A 22,480-nucleotide genomic window follows, 5' to 3' on the forward strand; every position below is an offset into this window, starting at 1 on the left:
ACTCTCTCTCGCAACTCTGAGCATTGCAGCCTCTATTCTGTAACCCTCCTTAAAGGAGGCTGCAATGTAGATTATGAGGAAGTGGTATCTGGAAAACATTATTTGGAATAAACAGTGGACACAAAGAACAGATGTTGTTGGACCATTGTATTTCACTATAGGCAGCAGTGATATTGGGAATAACTTGACAGATGTTTGTTTGCTGATGATGCGAAGATAGGCAGGGCAATCAGGGATACTAGTCTAGTGATGTACAGCGTTTACTGAATGATTTGGGCAAATGATAATAGCTATCAATTCAGTGTTAGTATGTGTAAAGTTATGCACTCTTGTGTGATAAGATTTCCAGTGACATACTATATTGGTGGGATTATGCTTGGAGAAACTGCTGAAACTAAGCATCTTCTGGTTATGTTGGATAGGAATTTGAAGTTTAGAGGTCACATATAAAAAAAAAAATCAAATACAACTTAGAGAATAATTGTGATGCTGAAACAAACATTGTATGTAAGGATAAGGAATTCGTTTTGCCTCTATATCATATAGAGGCATTGATACACACCTGGACTACTGTGCACAGATTTAGTGACTTGGATATCAAGGGGATAAAGAAGCTGTAGAAAGATTTGAGTGGGTGTTCAGTAACTTAATAGAGCAATCCATCGATTAATGCACCCCTAATTAGTGTGTCATTTTTTTTCTATGCCCAGATTTGATTAGTGCACCTATATACATTTTAAAAATATATGTTACAGATTTTAAAAATTTTCTATCTATGTATTTTTTATGGCTATTTTAAAAAATTACTAATTGGGATGAAATAATTTAGTTACTGATTAAAAACATTTTACAAAGTTATTTTTAATGGCATACTACACTATTTCCATGTACACTATGTTCCAAATTTATCATCAAAATTTATTTTGTCTGCTAATTACATAACATTTTGATGATCACATCTCGGGGAGCCTCTGTAGCCCAGTCAGTATAGACAAAACCCTTTGGTCGGAAAGACCTGGGCTCAATTCCCGTCGGTGATGTGAGGAACTTTTATCTGGTCTCTTTCGATTAAAGGTGAGTTAGCCGGTCTCATATGTAGGTATGGGGTTTTTTCACCCAGAAACTCGGGTTTTTCGTCCCCCAAGAACAGCCAAACCGTCCCCGTGAACACACATGGATTACAGTCATGAATACATCCCAGCCATATGCCGATCCCTGATAAAATTGGGGGCGGGGGGGAGTAATGTGAACTACTCTGTAAAAATTTCACCAGGAACATTTGTACAATGCCTACAAAGTCACCTTTTGGTCGGAAATGGCTGAAAAGGAAAATCAGATCAGATCACATCTCGTGCCTCCTTTGTAATTGTTTTCCTTACTTTTTTATTTTAAAGTATTTTCCCAACCTTTCATCATGAGTAGGACGAGAACACAAAAATGGAAGAATCAACTATAAGAGCAATTTTTAGCAAAGCTGCTGAATACAAAGAGAAAAGTAAGGCTGCTTCAAGTTCATCATGCATACATTTGAAAGCAAAGTATTATAATGATTGAATTAGAGAGACTTCTTTCTACATGGATCAAAGATTGTAACCAAAAACAGATACCGCCAAGATACAGATACGGCATTGGCCTTATTAAATCAAAAGCATTAAATTTCTTTGCAACCTTGAAAAAAAGGGCTATAAGTGATGCTTGTCGCAAGGCTTATATGTTGGTCATACATAGCTGGTAATTAACTTAAGGAATTTGCAACGCATAAAACGAATATTAATTAAAGGAAACTTTAATGAATACCTTCAATATTTCGGCAACTTCACGTTGCCATTTTCAGGAACATACAAATATGGTATGTGCAAGCAGGCACTAACAAAAGCAAATGATAAAGAAGGCAAGAAACTAATATTGTTCCTAAAGTTCTAATGGTGTCCCCTAGCGGGCTAATTGGGTTGTCTTGGCTGTTGGGCTGAAGTTCATAATGTAAGTCTCCCAAATTTGGGGCAGTCTCATGCACCAAAATTCGTCGAGGTTTGGAACGTTTTTTTTAGAGCTGCTGATGATTCCATGAATAATCTTTCGTACTTGAACTTGCTGCGGTGTATTATTTTAGTTTTCTTCTAACAAATTCTATGGTGGGTATCTATGGCATGGTCTGCAAGCCCAGAGTGGCTGTACTGGTGAAGCTGAATTTAGTCTTTGTGTTCTGAAATCCTGATATTCGCTGTCCTGCCTGTTTGGTCAAAGTAGGACAATTTACAGCTGCAAGGAACCTGGTATACACCAGGTAGGTCTAGGGGAAGTGGATGGTCTTTGATGGCGCTGATAAGGGATGCCAACTTTTTATATGGTCTATAACAAGAAGTTAAGTCATATTTTTTGAAGATATTGGTTATTTTCTTAGAGGTGCCCTAGATATATGGGATGGTGATAGATTTAGTGTAATCTTTATTGTGAAGGGGGGGGGGGGTTGTGGTTTACTGGTTTTTGAATTTTTTGGAGGTTGTAGCCATTAGCCAAGAAAGTGTTGAGGATGTGGTTTAGTTCAGTGGTTGGGGCATTGTCATCTGAGCAGATTAATTTTGCCCTATTATATAGAGTTTTAATAACCCCATATTGTTGTGTTTGTGTGTGTGGGGGGAGAATTGCTGGTGAATGTATCTGCCTGTGTGGGTGGGTTTCTATAAACAGAGAAAACCAAAGATCCATCAGGCTGGCGAGTGATTGCAGTGTCTAGGAAGGGGAGGGTGTTGTTTTCCTCTTTTTCCAAGGTGAACTGTACCCTGGGGTGTTGGTTGTTTAAGTGTATTAGGAAATAATGGAAAAGAAGGATTCCACACTAGTGCTGGGTGGTTTGAGCATCTCAAAAGAGAAATAGTCTACATAATGCTCTAATCACATGTGAAACTGCAAGTGCAGATAAGGAGGCCGGCACAGATTATCCAGAGATTTTGAAGAAAATTGTGTGTGTGTGTGTGGGGGGGGGGGGGGGCTGTTGTGACCAGCATATATTTAATGTCAATGAAACCGGCCTTTGGAAGTGAATGCCTTCCAAGACTTTTCTCAAATCAGAGAAATCTCAGTCTTGTTATAAAGTTGCAAAGTCAAATGAAATTACTGATAGCAATATGTGAGCCATTTGGAAGCAGATTGTGCAAATGATTTTAGAGGCTTTTCAAATGAATCTAAGTTAATTAAATCTCATTCTGAGAAATTGAGTGATTCCAGCCTGCTAAATTTAGATGCACAGTGAGAAAATCCTGAAGAATATGGAGAAAATTTAATCACTGACAAGTCCAAAGAGATTTCACAGAAACAAATTGAAAATATTTTTCATGCAACAGAAGTTTTCAAGCAGCAATGCTTAGAGGCTGACCCTGGTGAAGAGAGAAGCAGTAAAATTTGCAGAGCCAGTAAGGCCATACCATCAGTTGTATGAAAAAAAGAAACAGAATGCCCACCAAACTATATTAGCTCAAATCTGTGTTAAGAAGTAGAATAATAAATTTATATTCTGAATATGTTTTATTGTCTTTCAGCTTCATGGGTTTCTTTTAACTAGTCCCTGAGATATACCCTAATTCTTAATTATTATTTTTATGGCTATTTTCCCTATTGTTGAGAAGTGGTGTCCCATTTTTTAATGTCATTGGCTTTTTACTCAAGCATTCTTAGGGCATTGCAGATGTATTTTAGAGACAAATATATGTAACGTAATAGAAGAAATTCGCACATACCTTTTCTTGGATGTTATTGCCTGTCTTCTTTCTGCGGTGTGCATACTTCTGATGTTATGGTGTTTGAAAGGGGAGTGGGGGTGGCTTATGTAATGTGGGAGAATTAATTTGATTTCAAATTGATTCTTAATAGTTTTTAAGAGGAGTAACATGGGAGTTTTCCCAAAAATAATACATCATCATCAAATTCCTGCCATGTACCCTCAAGGGGTGTACAGGATATGATAGTACTACATGAAAAATTTACATCATTACTAACTTCCTATCTACAATTTTCCTCCAGTTCAGTCTGTTACTTGTCAAGACTCCAACATTATCAGAATTTTTATCTTCTAAGGCACTTTGTACCATATCAATCCACCTATATCTTGGTCTTCCTCTGGGTCGTTTCCTGCCAACCTGGCAGAGAACACTTGTTTTGCTAATCTTTCATCTCCCATTCTGTTTAAGTGACCATACCACCTGAGATTAGCTCTGCTAACGCATTCCTGGATGCTGAAAATGTCCTAATATCCTTCCTCGTTTTTAATATGATATTGCCATTAATGCCATCTGTTCATGCCCCTAATCTTTCTCAGGACTCTCATATCTGCGGTTTCTAGTATTTGGTCAAGTGTTTTACTTCTGACCCAGCTCTCAGATCCATAAGTTATAACTGGTTTGAACACTGTCTTGTATACAGCTAATTTAGTGTTCCGACTAATTTCTCTCTTATTCCATATGAATTTATTCAATTCACTTCCTACTATACCAACTTTATCAATTCTGTTGTCTATTTCCATATTTAATTTACCATCTTCACTGAGAATCGTGCCTAAGTATCTGAAATGTTTTACTTATTCCACAGGTTCTCCGTTCACAATGCAGTTGACATTTTCAACAGTTCTGCCTATTTTCATTGTCTTTTTCTTTTTATTGTTGACATTCATACCATATCTATTACAACAATTATTTAATTTAATCAGGGACTCTTGCAAACTTGTAGTGGATTTATTTAGAAGTATAACATCGTCCGCATAAAGCAAACAGTCACCATTAACATCTCCAATTTTAATATCAGGTATAATGCCACTTTCCTTCCATGTGTAGAGGCTTAAGTGCTGTGGACATCATGTTGGAGGCTTAATGGATGTTTTACAACACTCAAAAAGAATTAAAATAGAATTTAATACTTCCTATATTTCGTCCTAGTCACTAGGACATCTATGGGGATTACAAAAACAATTAATGTAACCTATACACAAATAACAAACAATACTAAGCCCAACCACGTGGGTGACACTCAAAAAGAATTAAAATAGAATTTAATAAGTCCTATCTAGGTAGAGCGCCCTCTAAGGGCAGTAGTAGGTGGCCTGGAATGTAAGGTGGGAACTCTGGCGATGGGTGTTACCCAAATCTTCGGAAGCTTAATGCAACCGTATTTATTGAGATTTGGTTGGTTTTTGAGAGCTGCTACTGCTTCTAAGAAAAGTCTCTCTTTCTTGAATTTGCTGTGGTGGAGCATGGTGGTTTTCTTCCATGATACCCTGTGGGTGGTGTCCAAAACATGGTCAGCCAAGCCTGAATGGCCATAGTTGTGTTTGAAGATGTAAGACTTGCGTTCCTCTAGACGGATGGATGCTGATCTGCCTGTCTGTCCAAAGTATGCCAGCTTACAGGAACAGGGTATTTTGTAAACTCCAGGCAGAGAGAGAGGAGGGAGCTGATCTTTCGTAGAACAGATAAGGGTAGCAAGTTTGCTGTGGGGCTTATATGCTGTGTGTAGGTTGTACTGTCTTAGTATCTTGGCTATTTTTTCGGATGTGCCACGGATGTAGGGTATGGTGATGGCATTTTTAAAATCTTGTTGACGAGAAGGATGGGGAATGGGGGAGGAGTTGATTATTTTTTTGATACTGTGATCGCTGTAGCCATTGGAGAGGAAAGTGCTGTGTATGTGGTTAAGCTCAGTAGTGAGGGCGGTTCCACTGGAACAAAGATTGTGAGCTCTCCTGGTAAGAGTTTTAATAATGCCATATTGTTGAGAGGGGTGGTGGTGGGAGAGTTTGTGAATGTATCTGCCTGTGTGTGTGGATTTTCTGTATACGGTGAAGGTAAGTGTATCATTAGTCACACGCCGTGTGACTAAGGTGTCTACACCTTAGTCACACGCCTGCCTAATGATACACTTACCTTCACCGTATACAGAAAATCCACACACACAGGCAGATACATTCACAAACTCTCCCACCACCACCCCTCTCAACAATATGCATTTTTCATTGTGTCAGATGCTTTCTCTAAATCCTCAAAAAATTCCTCCACTTCTACCTTAGTAGAACCTTCTGTGGGACCAAGGCACAAATAAGTCTCATTGTCCAGTTCCCCAATTTGATATTTGCCCACATCACTCTACTTGAGATTGCCTGCCATTCAAGAAGATTAGCCTCGTATTTAGTGTTGAATACAATGGCTACTCCTTCTTTTCCGTGATTGTCATTGCCTGAATATAACATTTTCTATCTATACCCTAATTCTTTTATAACAAAAATTATGAGTCAGAAAAGTAATTTGAGGAATGAATTATGCTTTTTCTGATAGGTTGTTCTATTCGATTAGTGCATTTTTGATTAATGCATTAGGTGTGTTAATCGAGGGATTGCTGTACTGTGAGTCCAAATATAGTATTCTTCTGAGTTTGTCATAATTTCCAGTTTTGTAGTTCAGCATATAACCTGACTTAATTAGATATTCAACTACTTATCATGACACTGTCACTAACTGGCAAAACAATTTCACCCTTAAAGGCCTCCTTCTGATGATATATCAAATGTAACTTTGATCTTGACTTCTTTCTTTGAGAAAGTTTTCTTACAACAGCTGATTAAATTCTCTTTTGTTCTTATAATGAATTTTCTCTGCTACTGAGTCAGTGCTCAGATAATTTAAGTCATCTATAATGATTACTCATTTAGTATCCAAATTACCCATCAGGGTAATTTGAGTACACCCACCATAGATTTCATCCTGTTAGCCTCCACTTCACACCATTTAACCTCATACACACTGTTTCATAGAACATTATTACTGTCATTGCTTTTTTCAATTTTCTAGCCTATTTAGACTCAAATCATAATAAATTTAGTTTAATCCTTTATCCAAGTGTAAGCAAAGTTTCACCTGAAGTATCTTCAGGACCGAGGCAAACTCGTGATAAAGGTGGACCAAGCTCTCTTCACTACTTGTCTTAGTATCTTCCATAATGCAAAACATATCTCCTTGTGGACATGTATAATGCTATGCATTAAGGATAGCGCCACTAGACTGAGGAAACTGTGGTAAAAGTGGACCAAGTTCTCATCACTATCTTTACCACCTTTCACGAGTTGCCTCAGTCCTGAAGATACTTCAGGTGCAAACTTTGTTTCCTTACACTTGGATAAAGGATTAAACTAAATTTATTATAGTCTAACCAATTGGAAAAAAACTTCCAACATCTTTCTTTAAATCCAGAGTAATTTAATAATAATGTGAGACACCTTTTGGCGACTCGTATAGGTAAATATGACTTCTCCGTTGCTTCCACCTTACTATCACCACCTCTGGGTCTGGCTCCCACTGATGAGACCTCAATAAAGGTCGAAACCGGTTTGGGTATTGGCCCTTCCCTTAATGCATATCATTATACATGTCTGCAGGGAGATGTGTTTTGCATTATGGGAGATACTAAGACAAGTAGTGATGAGAGCTTGGTCCACCTTTACCATGAATTGTCTCAGTCCTGAAGATACTTTAGGCACACACTTTTTTGCTTACACTTGGATAAAGGATTAAACTAAATTTATTATAGTCCAACCAAGTGGGAAAAAACTTCCAACTAGACTCAAATCATTGATTACCATTAAAGGTACCCCTACCTCTTCTATCTCTTCTGTCCTTCCTAAAAATACCATACCCTTTATACTGGATTACATTTAGTGCATCTGACCTTGTTGAGTCAGGTTTCACTAATACAAACATCTTAGGCCACAGTGTATTCAAATTTAGTAAGATAGCAAATTAAATTTGGAAGTAGATATTCTTCTTCAATCCATTTCTCCCATAGGAATGGTAGCCACAATTAAGGGTCATAACAAATTAATACAGTCAGCACGTCACTCCTCTGCTGCATTCCCTGCAGGCAAGGATTTATGTCTGTAGATCTGTGTGTTCACAGGGCCAGTTTGCCTGTTCTGAGAAATGAGAAACCTGAGTTTCTGGGAGTGAATACCCTTTACCTACATGTGATCATGACCGGCTAACTTGACATTTGATTGAAATGACCTGATAAAGGTTCCTCACATCATTGACAGGATATGAACCCCAGTCTATCTGACCAAAGGGCTCCCTCGATACCAACTGGACTACCGAGGCTTGGAAATAAATGTTGGAATGAAAGCAAAATGTAATACATGTAAGCAAAACTGGTATGATTAGCAGCCAGTTGAATAATTTGATTTTGAAAGTTTATTTTTCACTTGGTTAGACTATAATAAATTTAGTTTAATCCTTTATCCAAGTGTGAGCAAACAAAGTTTGCGCTTGAAAGTATCTTCAGGACTGGGGTAAGGTGTTACAACACCAGGCAACTTGTAGCAAAGGTGGACCAAGCTAACATCACTCCTATCTCAGTATCTCCCATAATGCAAAACACATCTCCTTGCAGATATGTCTAATGTTATGCATTAAGGGAAGGGCCACTACCCAGACTAGTTTTGACCTTTATTGAAGTCTCTTCAGTGGGAGCCAGGCCCAAGTGGAGATACTAGGCAGAAGCATTAGCGAGGTCATCTCTACCTATAGTAGTTGACAAACGGTGTGCCACCTTTTTAATAAATTACTCTGGATTTAGAGAAAGATGTTGAAAGTTTATTTTTCACTTGGTTAGACTATGATAAATTTAGTTTAATCCTTTATCCATGTGTGAGCAAACAAAGTTTGCGCCTGAAAATATCTTCAGGACTAGGATAAGGTGGTACAACAAATATCTGCAAGGAGATGTGTTTTGCATTATGGGAGATACTGAAATAGGAGTGATGTTAGCTTGCTCCACCTTTGCAACAAGTTGCCCGGTGTTGTATCCAGTCCTGAAGATACTTTCAGGCACAAACTTTGTTTGCTTACACTTGGATAAAGGATTAAACTAAATTTATTATAGTCTAACCAAGTGAAAAATAAACTTTCAACATCTTTCTCTAAATCCAGAGTAATTTATTAAAAAGGTGGCACACCGAATATATATGGACTACCAAAAATCCATAAACAAATTGTGCCATTACATCCCATTGTGGATGGCATTGATTCCCCCACATACAAATTAGCCAAACATTTAGTCAAAGTGCTCGCACACTATATTGGCAATCCACTCAGCCCACTTCAAAGCCAGTATAGAAAACCTCTCACTCCAACACACTGACATAATGGTCAGTTTTGATGTCTCCTCCCTATCCATGAATGTCCCACTCAGAGATAGCTTAGAGCTCATCCAAGCCAGATTTCCTCCGATATCTCCTCCCTATTTCTGTTCACAATGAACTCAGGCTGTTTTGTTTGGCAAGGAAAATTCTACAAACAGATTGAGGGGACAGCCATGGGCTCATCAGTCTCCCTGTCTTTCGACTTCTTTATGGAGACTTTGAAGAAAAAGCCTTAAGCTCAGCTCCACAAACCCCCACTGTTTGGCTATGCTACGTGGATGATATTTGCTATTTGACCACATGGCTCAGACACACTCCACATCTTCTTAACAAACTTAAACAACCAACACCCCAGAATCCAGTTCACCTTGGAAAAAAAAAAAAAAAAAAAAACAACAGCCTTCCTTTCCTAGACACTGATTACATGCCAGCCTGATGGATCTTATTTTCTCAGTTTACAGAAAACCAACCATACAGGCAGTTACATTCACCAGCAATTACCCTCCCCCCTCACAACAACCCGATATTTCCTCCCTATTTCAGTTCACAATGAACTCAGGCTGTTTTGTTTGGCAAGGAAAATTCTATAAACAGATTGAGGGGGACAACCATGGGCTCACCACTCTCCCAACCCTATATAATAGGGCAAAATTAATCTATTCAGATGACAATGCCCTAACCACTGAATTAAACCACATCCTTAACATGTTCTTAGCCAATGGCTATAATCCCCCAAAAATCCAGAAAATATTAAAACCAGTTACCCCCCCCCCCTTTCATAACAAAGATTACACTAAATCTATCACCATTCCTTACATCCGGGGCACCTCTGAAAAGTTAACCAAAATCCAAAAGAAATATGACCTGGTGACCTGTTACAAACCATATAAGAAATTGGCATCCCTTATCTGCTTCACCAAAGACCAGCTACTTCCCCTAGACCTGCCTAGAGTATACTAGGTCCCTTGCAGCTGTAATCTGTCCTCCTATGGCCAAACAGGAAGGAGGGCTAATATCAGGATATTCGAACACAGAGACTACATCTGGTTTCACCAATATAGCCATTCTGGGCTTGTGGACCATACCTGCTACAGAATATGATGGAAGAAAGCCACTTTACTACACCGCAGCAAATATAAATATGAAAGATTGTTCATGGAGTCAGCCTTAGTTCTAAAAAACTTCCCAAACTTCAACAAATTTGGGTGCATGAGGCCGCCCCAAATTTGGGAAGCTTGCATCATGAGAACATCAGCCCAACAGCCAAGACACCCCAATTTAGCACGCTAGGGCTAAATTGGGGTATCTTGGCTTTAGGACTCTAGGAACAACGTTAGTTATCTTCAGTCTCATTTGCTCGTTGTTAGTGCCTGCGTGCACTTATCATGGTTTTATGTTCCCATGAAGATGACAATGTAACACTGCTGAAATGTAGGAAATATTGATTAAAGTTTTCTTTTAATTAATATTGTATACGTTGTAATTTCCTGAAATAATTTAATAGTCATTTGCTGCAATTGGAAATGGTAATTCCTTTTCCTGTGTGCAAATATGCAAATATATTTATTTGCAGTTTCTTGCTGAGTGTATTGCTGATATATATTTCATATTACTAGTTAATTTTGTTATTCACTTTTAGGGAGAGAAGTAGCTACTATTGTCGATTCCCGTAATGACACCTGTAATCGAAATGTATTTAGGCACGAGGATCTGAAAGACTCTGTAAAGCTTAACAGAATAAAAGATCATTTCATATGTAAGTTATATAAAGACTTGTTCATTAAGTTATCAACCAGTACTGTAAAGTTAGAAATTATGAAATTATTTTTCTTAGCAGAAAAAAATGGCTTCTTTGAAGATTGCATAATCTCCCAAGGAATATGGCCATCAAGGTCTCCAGATCTCAGTCCCCCCAGACTTCTTGTGGGGCATGTTGAAGGGGAAGATCTATGCCAGGGGTCAGCAAACTTTTGAGATGGAAGAGCCAAACCTGTCCCTCACAACAATTAAAAAATTATTCGAGAGCCATAAATATATTTTTACAAATAAGGAAAATTTAAAGTAATATTATAGTAAATTTATAGCAATATATAACAAGTTATAATATTTTTTACTAAATGATTTAAGGAAATTACAAAGTCAACTAGGATATACATTAAAATAAATTTTAATATACTTAAATATTTCGGCAATGTCCCGTTGCCATTTTCAAGAAACTTAAGAACAAGACACATGCACGCAGGCACAACAAACAGTAAGTGAGGAAGAAGCAGGGAGCTATTATTTCTCCTAAAGTCCTAATGGTGTCCTCTAGTGGGCAATGTTGGTATTCTTGGGCGATTGGGCTGAAGGTCTTCTGATGTAGGTTTCCCAAATTTGAGGCAGTCTCATGCAGCTAAATTTGTCGAGGTTTGGATTGTTTCTTAGGGCTGAGGCTGATTCCATGAAAAGCCTTTCATATTTGTATTTACTACAGTGTATTATCTTGGCTTGCATCCACTGTATTCTATGGCAGGTATCCAGCGCGTGGTCAGCTAGACCAGAGTGGCTGTATTGGTGAAACCAGATGTAGTCCTTGTGTTCTGAGATTCTGATACTGGCTGTCCTGCCTGTTTGGCCAAAGTAGGGACAGCTTACAGCTGCAAGGGACCTGGTATACACCAGGTAGGTCTAGGGGGAGAGGTTGGTCCTTAGTAGAGCGGATAAGGGATGCCAATTTTTTATATGGTCTGTAACAAGAAGTTAAGTCATGTTTTTTTAGGATTTTTGTAATTTTTTCCTAGGTGCCTCGGATATAGGGAATGGTGATGGATTTAGAGTAATCCTTGTTGTGAGGGAGGGGGGTTTGCCTGGTTTCAATATTTTTTGGATTTTTTTTGAGGGGGGGGTAGCTTCTTGAAGCACATAATATGGTGGTATTACTGTACTGGAAAGGAGAATGTCCACTAAGTCTTGAAGAATCTTCAATGGCACCTTCCGAAGCCTAGACACAGGAAAGCCATCAGGTCTGCAGGCAGAGAAATTGGATGGAAGAGCTACTTTAATCACCTGGATGGAGAGACAGGCTGGTATATTTGAAGGGCAGGAATGGACCTTAATATTGTAGGTTGGTCATCATAATCAGGGAAGTGTGGAGGTGAAGCAGAAAAGGCTGTACTCCAGAATTTGACAAAATCATCATGCAAGTGTGCTAGAGGTGGAGGGGAAGCACCGTCAATGATGGTTTTGGCACATTGCCCTCTATTCTTTTTATGGAGGACCTGCATATCTGCATAAGCCCTCTTCCTCTGCTTCCTGTTTGACAAAGTCATTGTAGAATGAGACGTAGGCTGATGTTGACGAGGCATGAGGTGTTCAGAGAATTCAGCATGGAGGTAGTTGTTCAACTGATCTGTGATATCCATTCCCAGAAGGTGAGTCTGGATGAGATATTCAAGAATTTGATGGTTATATTCTGAAAGAGGAGGATCATCTAGAGATGATGTCAGTCTGAGAATCAAAGCCTCTTCTTCAACAGCAGGATGGTGGCTGGAGGATGGAGAGGCAGGGATAGGAAATATTACCTGTCTCTACCTGTAGTGGATGGACTGCTAATTCTTGAAGTAAGGCTTTGTAACTGGTTTTCCGTCTATGACACTTGATGGCATCCAAGGAACTTAATGGGAACGCCTTAAATAAAGCCTCATTGATTTTCTTTATCCCTCGAGCCATCGTCTCGATCTCATGAGTGGCGAGGATCTTTTCTTCTTCTACAGTCCAACGTGCTTTGATGCGCTCTGTTCTTATTGCAGCGTTGGCTTCGGCTGGATGTTTCGAGGTCGATGCACACCAAGGCCAACTGCGGTAGAGAATGCACGATCGCAGACCTGACATATGAAGTGTCTGAGATTGGGAACTCCTTGACCGCCAGTACAAGCTTGATGAGAACTTGAATAAATGGGTTGATAACAATCTTTGCAGAGCTTTCTTTTAACTTTTTTCCTGAGGATGCCGTTGGGACGGGTGGCAGGATCACCTCCAAACAAGAAACAGACATCTGGATTCACACTCGATGAGTTTCCTGGCTCCGGCCTATAAGAGTCGGAGCCTTCATCTGATGAGTTATTGCAAGCAAGAAAACTTAACCCTGGAAGGGAGGAAGTAGCAAGCCAGTCAGTCACCGGAAGGGGTCCAGGAATCGCCCCTAGGAGGCCGCCTACTGCCGCACTTGCGAAGTGTCTCAGGGGGCATGCAAGCCAAGACAACAACGCTTCGGATTCCCTTAAATTTTGCAGACTCACATCCCCTGTATACCACTTTTTGATATCTGTCAGTCAGCCATCCTCTTATCCATGCTGATATTTGTAATCCAAACCCATATTCTCCAATTATTGCAACAGTCTACCATGTTGTATTCTGTCAAAAGCCTTAGAAAAATCCAAAGGTATCATTGTATATCCATTCCCTTTGTCTAGTTCAATGTTATAGAATGTGAGCAAGTTGCTAAAACATGAACCTTCCCTTGTAAAACCATGTTGCTCATTGCAAAGTGGTGATTCACTGTCAACCCATTTCTGAACATTTTTGAACAATCTCTTCTGCATCTGTAATCCTCACACCATCTGTTATATAGAAGAGTTATTCTCTCATATTCATTCTTGTGGGTTGTCTTTGGCATACAGAACTAGTTTCTTTTCATACTCAGACTTTTCCATACAATATTTATGATTATTCTAGCCTCCTGCTTATAATATTCATAATGGACATGCACACAGTATTCCTTCCCCATCATCCTTTTCTTACGAATCTCTTGCTTAATAAGATTACACATTCATTTGACTCCTACCCAATTTATTCTTCGAACTCCAGGATGCTTCCCATGCACTGTTGATATTCGTCCCATCCAGCAACCAATCCCATTCCACTGAACTCAGTATACTCCTCAGTTGGTCCTAATTTCCTGCTTTGCAGTTCAGCATGTAACCTTTTCTGAATGGAACATTCATAAACTTAGTCACTTTCTAAGTGAGTGCTGCATGATCACTGTCACCAATCGGAGGCAGAATAGTTACATCTTTAACTGAAATGCCCTCTGACACTGTAATCAAATCTAACGCTCTTTGACATCAAGTTCCTTCTGTCACATGCTGCTTGAGGAATTTGTTTTGCAAGAGCTCAATAAATTCATTTCCATTCTGATCATGAGATTTTGCTGTTACCCAGTCAATATTTAGATAATTAAAGTTCCCTCGTTATGATTACTCTTTTTGCACCCATTGTCTCTATTTGGTGATTCATTTCTTCATCACTGGATTCAAGTCATCTGATACCATTAGCAGCACGTCTCCTCCTCTCTATCCTTCCTAAAAATACTGTACCCTTTATACTTGATAGTAGTTAGTATGTCTGATTCTGATCACCAGGTCTCACTAATGCCTACAATCTGAGGTCCCAACATATTGACTAAGGCAATAAACTTTATCCCTTTGTTTCTAATTCTCGTAGCATTCGTGTACAGACAAAATAAACTACCTGTATGGCATAATTAGACAACTTGCAGATCTCTGTTCTTCTCTAGTGCCTTATATGTAGACATCTTTGCATATGTTTGATGGGTCCGAACCGGATGAACACAGTCAAAATCGTTCTCTCCTCATCAACATTTCCATGACAAATCCCATTCCTATCATTAACACATATATAACATTGTCACTCTTACACTCACATTCTCACCATTCCTCCCTTTTTCTAGAGAAGGGAGTTAGAAGTGTAGGTAGGGGAGAAAATAGTTTTAAGGGGATTTCTGAAGCCAAACAGGTGGATATGAGTGTTATGTTAAAACAAATAGTTATCCTAAAATTAACAGATGAGTTTTCTTTTTATGAAGTAAAGTTGTGACAGATAAAAGTGATTATATAGTTTCTCCTAAAGCAAAGGACAGTTCCTTTTTGATACAGTATGCAGAAAGCATATTCTGGATAAATGCTAAACCCATACGAGCAGAACTTTTAGTATTTAAGGATAATAATGAAGCTTTATGACGATTATATAGTTTCTCCTAAAGCAAAGGACAGTTCCTTTTTGATACAGTATGCAGAAAGCATATTCTGGATAAATGCTAAACCCATACGAGCAGAACTTTTAGTATTTAAGGATAATAATGAAGCTTCCACGAGGAAACTGGGAACTTTATCTTCATATTCTAAAGAAGCAGGAAAGGAACTGATACTTAAAAGAAGATATGAAAGAAATACATTTTTTTTTAAGAAAGATGGTACAAAAATTTATTTATTTATTTTTGTTTTAGAGGAAAAACGAGTATCAGTTAAGAAATTTAGATTTTATGACCATTATTGAGAGCTGAAGAAACTGTGTTATGAGCTTAGAGTTTGTATATTCTCACAAAATCCTGTGATTTTGAAGAGAAGAAATTTTTTGTAATGTTTATGTTCTTTAACTGTGTTAAATGTGTGAGCTTTTGTATTCTCTTTAGGAGATAAATTTATTTGAAATGCAAGATTGTATTTAACACTGACCTGTGATATGATATGTAATCTTATAAAAACCACTGTTTAGATCAAGCTTTGAAAAACTTTTTGGACCACTTAATTGAGGCCAAAAGCTCCTCTGTATTATGAAGAGGGTAGTCAATGGATTATATAACCTTACATTATATAATCCATTGACTTATTACTGAGGCCCCATAGATCAAGAACAAATCTAAGATCGCCATTTTGCTTCTCTAGAACTAAAAATGGAAAATTCCATAGAGATGTTGAAGGTTTTAATAATCCCTACATCCAGATATTATTGTAACAATATCTTCAGTTTCTCAACATATTTTAGAGGTTTAACATTTTTTTCAGACCGCATACATTTTTTCATACATTTTGTCACTTTCCTCGTATCATCCTCTGATGTTATTCCTTTAAGAAATTTGTGTAAATCCTCAAATGGAATAGAATTCAAAAGAACAAACCTCAGGGATCAAGGAATGAAATGAAAATGGATCAGGAACTCTAAAAACAGTAGTAGACTATGAGAGCTTTTGATATTCTACCCCTTACAAAGTCAAAGTACCTGATTCATAGCAACAACCATAATGGTACAACAATAAGAATTCTTTTCCAAGAAAAATATCAAATTTATTACTGGATATGGAAGGAGAAACTAATACTTTATGAGACAATTTTATTCCAAAATCATTAAAATATATAATAAGAGGTAATTTTTGAATAGCTTTAATCTCCTGACTAAAAATTCTTTTTAATATTAAAATTGTATCCAGTATTTTTAACTTCATCCTGATAAATATCAGGATGAAGTCTTTTCCCATATTTAAGGGTTCTGTTTCTGTAGACATTAAAGTAGTTACAATTTTTGAAGTCTGGAAGCTTTGAGACTGATTAGGACCTAAAACCTTTAGAGAACAATGCCTTTGCTTAGTCTGTTTTTGTGTAATATTTAAAGAGAGATGAGAAGAATTATGAGGAAGTGGTTTTGAATTTTGTTTGCGCAAAATTCAAAACCACTTCCAGTGTGTCCCAAACCATTGCATCTATAACATCTTATCTGTCGTTTTCCAGGAAACCTTTTATTTCCTCTAGCCTGTGATAGTCCTGACTTCTCCGAGCTATTTGACACTTGTGAGTCATCAACTTTAAATCAGTGATCATCTTCAAATCTTTTCCTGTGCTATGGAAAAAGATTTTAACTTTAAATCCATCTCTGATTACTTCAGTCCTCAGACTTTCTACTTCTGTTTAGAGAGAGATTAACAGGAGATTTAGAGCTTGCTGCTCTACTATATGCATATGCTTTGGCTGCGCTGCATTTAAAATTTTCATTAAGCTTTCTTCTTTTAAGGAAGATTCCAAAGTTTCTGTAAAATTAGTAATGCCATCTTTGTATACAGCCCTTTGCAAATCCTGCATAAGACCATTGCAGAATTGAAAAAAAATATAATTTTTTCAATGAGATCAGCATCACTTTCTTCAATTTTAAAAGCATGCACTAAGTTTATCAGCTTATCATAAACTGATACAGTGTCATTCTAAGTTTGCACACAAGAATCCACTTTCCAGAGATTTAGTCCAGGCTTTTTACAATATTCTTCGATTAAAATTTTCTTGAATTGTTTACAAGTTTGGGCTTGTCCTAGCTTTCTAGAATTGTGAAGAAAACTCTTTGCTTTTCCTTGAAAATTAGATTTTATAAAAAGCTTCAGCTGATCATCTGACCATTTTCCAATCTCTCTTATTTTTCAGCAAACTGAAAAAAAATATTCGATACTCATTATATTCCCCACTGAAACTCTATAAAGTATGTGCTAAATTAATATGTTTAGAGAATTCATCATTCTCTAACACGTGTACACACACACATACTGTTCTCCTAATCAGTAGCCATAATTAAGCAATACCTAAAAAAAAAAAAAAAAAATGAAACACAACTAAAGGAAAGGTTTCTTAATTTGTCCTGTCGTCGTTTGGCTGCAACATTTTGTTTTATAATGTGTTTCCACTTTCTTTTTAAGAACCAGCTATTTCAAAGATAAATAGTTGGTTAGTACCACAGATTTGTACCCAGGATATTGTTATTATGATACATTAAGAAATTGAGTGAGAGACAGGAAATTTACAAATAATATTAGTGTTGATTTTTCTGTATTGTCTTAAATGGTGTGTGTAAAATTATTATGTTTCTCAAGCGCTATACAGCTATCCTTCAATTAGTGCACCTATATACATCTTAAAAATAAATGTTACAGATTTTAAAAATTTTCGATCTATACATTTTTATGGCTAACTATTTTATTAAAAAAAATCACTCACCAAGATGAAATAATTTAGTTACCGATTTGAAACATTTTACAAAGTTATTTTTAGTGGCATGCTACACTATTTCCATGTACACTATGTTCCAAATTTACTGCTGAAATTTATGTCGTCTGCTTTACATTGCATTTTGCTGATCATATCTCGTGCAATTATTTTCCCTACTTTTTTATTTTAAATTATTTTCCTAACGTTTAATCATGACTGAAAGAATTAGTGAGCAAAAAATAGAAGTGTGAAAATGATTCTAAAAGTAATCTCATTCGAAGAAAAGCTTGAAATAATAAAGAAAAATGAACAAGGCGAGTCCAGACCAAAGATGGACAAGAACACAAAAATGGGTGAATCAACTGCTAAATACAAAGAGAAAGGTAAGGCTGCTTCAAGTTCATCCTACATGCACTTGAAATCAAAGTATTATAATGATTGAATTAGAGAGACTTCTTTTTACATGGATCGAAGATTTTACCCAAAAACGGATCCCGCTAAACTGGCCTTATTAAATCAAAAGCATCGTCTCTTTGTAACCTGGAAAGAAAGGGCTATCAATGATGGAAAAGAAGAATTCCACGTTAGTGCCGGGTGATTTGAGCGTTTCGTAAAGAGAAATAGCCTACGTAATGTTCTAATCACAGACGAAGCTACAAGTGCAGATAAGGAGATATCCAGAGATTTTGAAGACAATTGTGTAAAAAGGGGACTATTGTGATCAACAAATACTTAATGTCGATGAAACTGGCCTTTTTTTGGAAGCGAATGCCTTCCAAGACTTTTCTAGCCAAATCAGAGAAATCTCAGCCTGGTTATAAAGTTGCAAAGTTGAATGCAATTACTGCTAGCAATATGCGAGCATTTGGAAGCACATTCTTTCACATTGTGCAAATGATTTTAGAGGCTTTTCAAATGAATCTAAGTTAATTAAATCTCATTGTGAGAAGTGGAATGATTCCGACCTAAATTTAGATGCACATCGGGAAGATCCTGAAGAATATGAATAAAATTTAATCACTGACGAGCCCAAAGAGGTTTCACAGAAACAATTTGAAAATAGTTTTTGTACAATCGAAGTTTTTAAGCAGCAATGCTTAGAGACTGACTGTGGTGAAGAGAGAGCCAGCAAAATTTGCAGAAGAGGCAATAGGGCCATACTGTCTATTGTATGGAAAAAAAAAAAAACAGAATGCCCACCAAACTATGTTAGCTCAATTCTTTGTTAAGAAGCTGATTAATAAATTTATATTCTGAATATGTTTTATTGTCTTTCAGCTTCATGGTTTTCCTTTAACTAGGCCCTGAGACATACCCTAATTCTTTTATAAAAAAAGAAATCTCAGGAACGAATTATACCTTTTCGCATAGGTTATTATATTCGATTAATGCGCCTGTTTTAAAGAACGCATTAGGCGTACTAATCGAGGGATTGCTGTATATAATTTTGCATTTCTAATGAATTTATCTCCTAAAGAGAATATAAAGACCCACACATATAACACAGTTAAAGAACATAAATTACATAAGATTTCTTCTCTTCAAAATCGCAGATTTTGTGAGAATACACAAAATTTAAGCTCATATCACAGTTTATTCAGCTCTCAATAATGGCTATAAAATATAAATTTCTTAAATGATACCTGTTTTACCTCTAAAAACAAATTTTTGTACAGTCTTTCTTAAAAAAAAAGAATGCATTTCTTTATCTTCAGTATCAGTTCATTTCCTAGTTCAGAATATGAAGATAATTTAAAGTTCTCAGTTTCCTTGTGTAAACTTCATCATTATCCTTAAATACTAAAAGTTCTGCTCTTACTGGTTTACAGCCCTTATCTGGAATATGCTTTTTGCACTATATAAAAAGGGAACCATCCTTTGGTTTGGGAGAAACGATATAATTACTTTTATCTGTCAGAACTTTACTTCATATAAAGGAAATTCATCTGTTAATTTTAGGATAAATATTTCTTTTCCTCATAACACTCTTATCCACCTTTTTGGCTTCAGAAATTCCCTTAAAACTTTTCTCCCCTAAAACTTCCAGCTGCCTTCTTTAGAATGCTATCTCTTTTTCTGTTCTAATGAATACAATGTTCTGTTTTTCTCTCTCGCATTGATTCAACTTCCTCTTCAGAAGTATGATGTTCGCATGGCAGTGAGGTGAAGGGCAGTTGTAAACAAGTCAGCAGTTCTTCAGTGCCGTGAAAACATCATCATAAAGTTCAATAATTTCTTCTCTGAAGTTTATTTTACAGAAATAAAAAAAACTACACTAGAGGCAAGTCCTTTTTGCAAATAAAAATATCACAATCAAATAATTTTCGACGGGCAATGCTTTCTTACATTAATATTTCTGATTATTACAAGAAATAATGCATTTTTTGGGTATATATTTTTGGAAATGTTTAATTATATGATAAATAATTTTTAAAAAAAAACGAAGTTATCCTTTCCTTTTATTTAATTATTTTATCAAATTCAGCTACCGCCAAAAAAATTAATGTAAGATAATCGGATATCGCTAGATAGCAGATATCCTACACACGTGTTATTAATTTCTATTTTTACACAAACTTGAATTGGTTTTCATTTGATTATCATAATTTCAAATTTCTACCAAGTATGTTGGTAAGGAATGTTGTTGCAAGCTTTGTTTTGCTTTATTTTATAGTTAATAATTATTTCTAAAAAAAAAAAAAAAAATTTCTAGTTACAGTGGAATCAACAGGAGCCTTACCCCCAGATGTTTTGGTATCTGAAGCAATCTCGGTGTTAAAGGGAAAGTGCAGGAGATTTTTAACAGAATTAGAAAAGGCAGGAATTAAGTAGTCATTTATATATTAAATTTAATAGAAAAAGAAATAAAGAACATTTTGGAATGTTTCAGAGTTGAAATTCTTAAGAATAGAATATCTTACTCATTCATAACAAATGAAAAGTCATTAGACAGTTATATAGGTCTCTGTTATGATTTTTAAGAGACCACCTAAAATAATTATAAAGTGAATGAAACACAGATCATGCTATTTGGATTTTTTAAAAAATTCAGTTATTGTATCCTTTAACTTTGTGGTATGTCTGAACAAAATAATATTGGTAGTTTGTTTCACCACTGGCCAGGGTTGGTAAGTGGGTATTGTATCTGCTCTTCAGCCCACAGGATGTGGTAGATGAATTTCACTGCTTGATGAAAAATGAGCACCATGGTGATTGCACCTGTAGTAATCAAAGCAGCATTTGAATCCACGATGCTGATAATTGGAGGTTTGAATTGGCTCAAAAAAATCCTGTATTTGGTCTCTATAGAAGGTTTCCATATTATTTAACCTTTACTCCACCCTATGGTTTTAATGTATGATATTTTGTAGTCTTCCACAATTAGGATTCACATAAAACATTCTTGACATACATTGTTTCAGGTTTCTATAAGTACTTCATACTTTCTTGTAGTATATTTCTCTTCAACAGTTTGCTCCTCTAGTTTTTACAAAATGAATATTTAGCATAGGTTTTGGATTTCATGTAAGCAGATATTAAGTTACTGAACTTGCTAAATGAAACACATTTGCAAAAGGATGTCTAGCATTTATTTCCTTATGAAAGAATAAAAACATAAAAAAATAGGAAGAGATAAAGGCTATGCAGTGATACTAATATGTTTTTATTTTTTAAAGTACATATGCTTTGCACTGCAGTTAAGTTCCTCTTCTGAGAGTAGTGAAATTTGAAGATATTGATACTGAATGTTGTAAGTTTCTGCAGCATATTTTAGATGGTGGTGGGCACATTAAAACTGCCATTACTAAGGAGTTTAAAAGTTAGGATGCACACAGTAAGAGCGAAATTATAGGTCAAGTGTGTGCCAAGCTGTGTCCGAACAATTCATTGCAAGAAAATCTACTAATCTTTTCCTCCAATATTAGTATTTTATGGCACTAAGAAATTTTAAATTTTATATTTAGTCTTCTTTACCGAAATCAGGAGAAAATTCTTCAAGAAAATTTGAAATCCAATGGTCGTGTCATTCTCATATATGAAAAAAAAAGAAATGTTTTATGTATTATTTATTATTTCGATTATATTTAGCGTTCTGAAATTTTTTATTCCATATAAAGTTATTAATATAGGCCCTGTAGATGGAATATTAATTTTTACAAAGCTGGGATAAGGTGGTTAAGGAGAAAGGGCACCATATTTAAGTATATTTATGGATAATAGTTGTAGCTAACTATTTACATATTCCTATTAATTATTCTAACTATTAATTGTCAGAATAGTTATTAGGGGGAATAAAATATATAAGAATAGTTAAGAAGAAAGGGCACAATATTTAAGAATATTTATTCTTCTAACTGTTGACTATTTTTCTGTTCTGCACATTCATCCAGGTGTGATATATTTTTTTTATCTGAACTAATTCAGAAGGTGACATGTTTCAGTTATTTAATACACGTGCATTTTGAAAATCATTGCACGTTTCCTACATAGTAAAGACATATTG

The 22,480-nt window shown here is 36.2% G+C and overlaps 1 protein-coding gene across 2 annotated transcripts in view; it reads left to right on the plus strand.

The window, feature by feature from the left end:
• Polr1C (RNA polymerase I and III subunit C) overlaps nt 1-20,862 on the plus strand; it is a 184,313-nt gene extending 163,451 nt beyond the window's left edge. For both annotated transcript variants that reach the window (XM_090400401.1, XM_090400402.1), the window contains exons 10-11: nt 10,812-10,928; nt 20,690-20,862. In XM_090400401.1, the coding sequence (XP_090256527.1) occupies nt 10,812-10,928; nt 20,690-20,808 (236 nt within the window). In that variant the 3' untranslated portion in view covers nt 20,809-20,862. The remainder of the gene's footprint in view (nt 1-10,811; nt 10,929-20,689) is intronic.
• Nucleotides 20,863-22,480: the final 1,618 nt, after the last annotated feature.

This window comes from Typopeltis vanoorti, chromosome 11, assembly GCF_054136105.1.
Source record: "Typopeltis vanoorti isolate ZY-2024b chromosome 11, IOZ_Tvanoo_1.0, whole genome shotgun sequence".
NCBI lineage: Eukaryota > Metazoa > Arthropoda > Arachnida > Uropygi > Thelyphonidae > Typopeltis > Typopeltis vanoorti.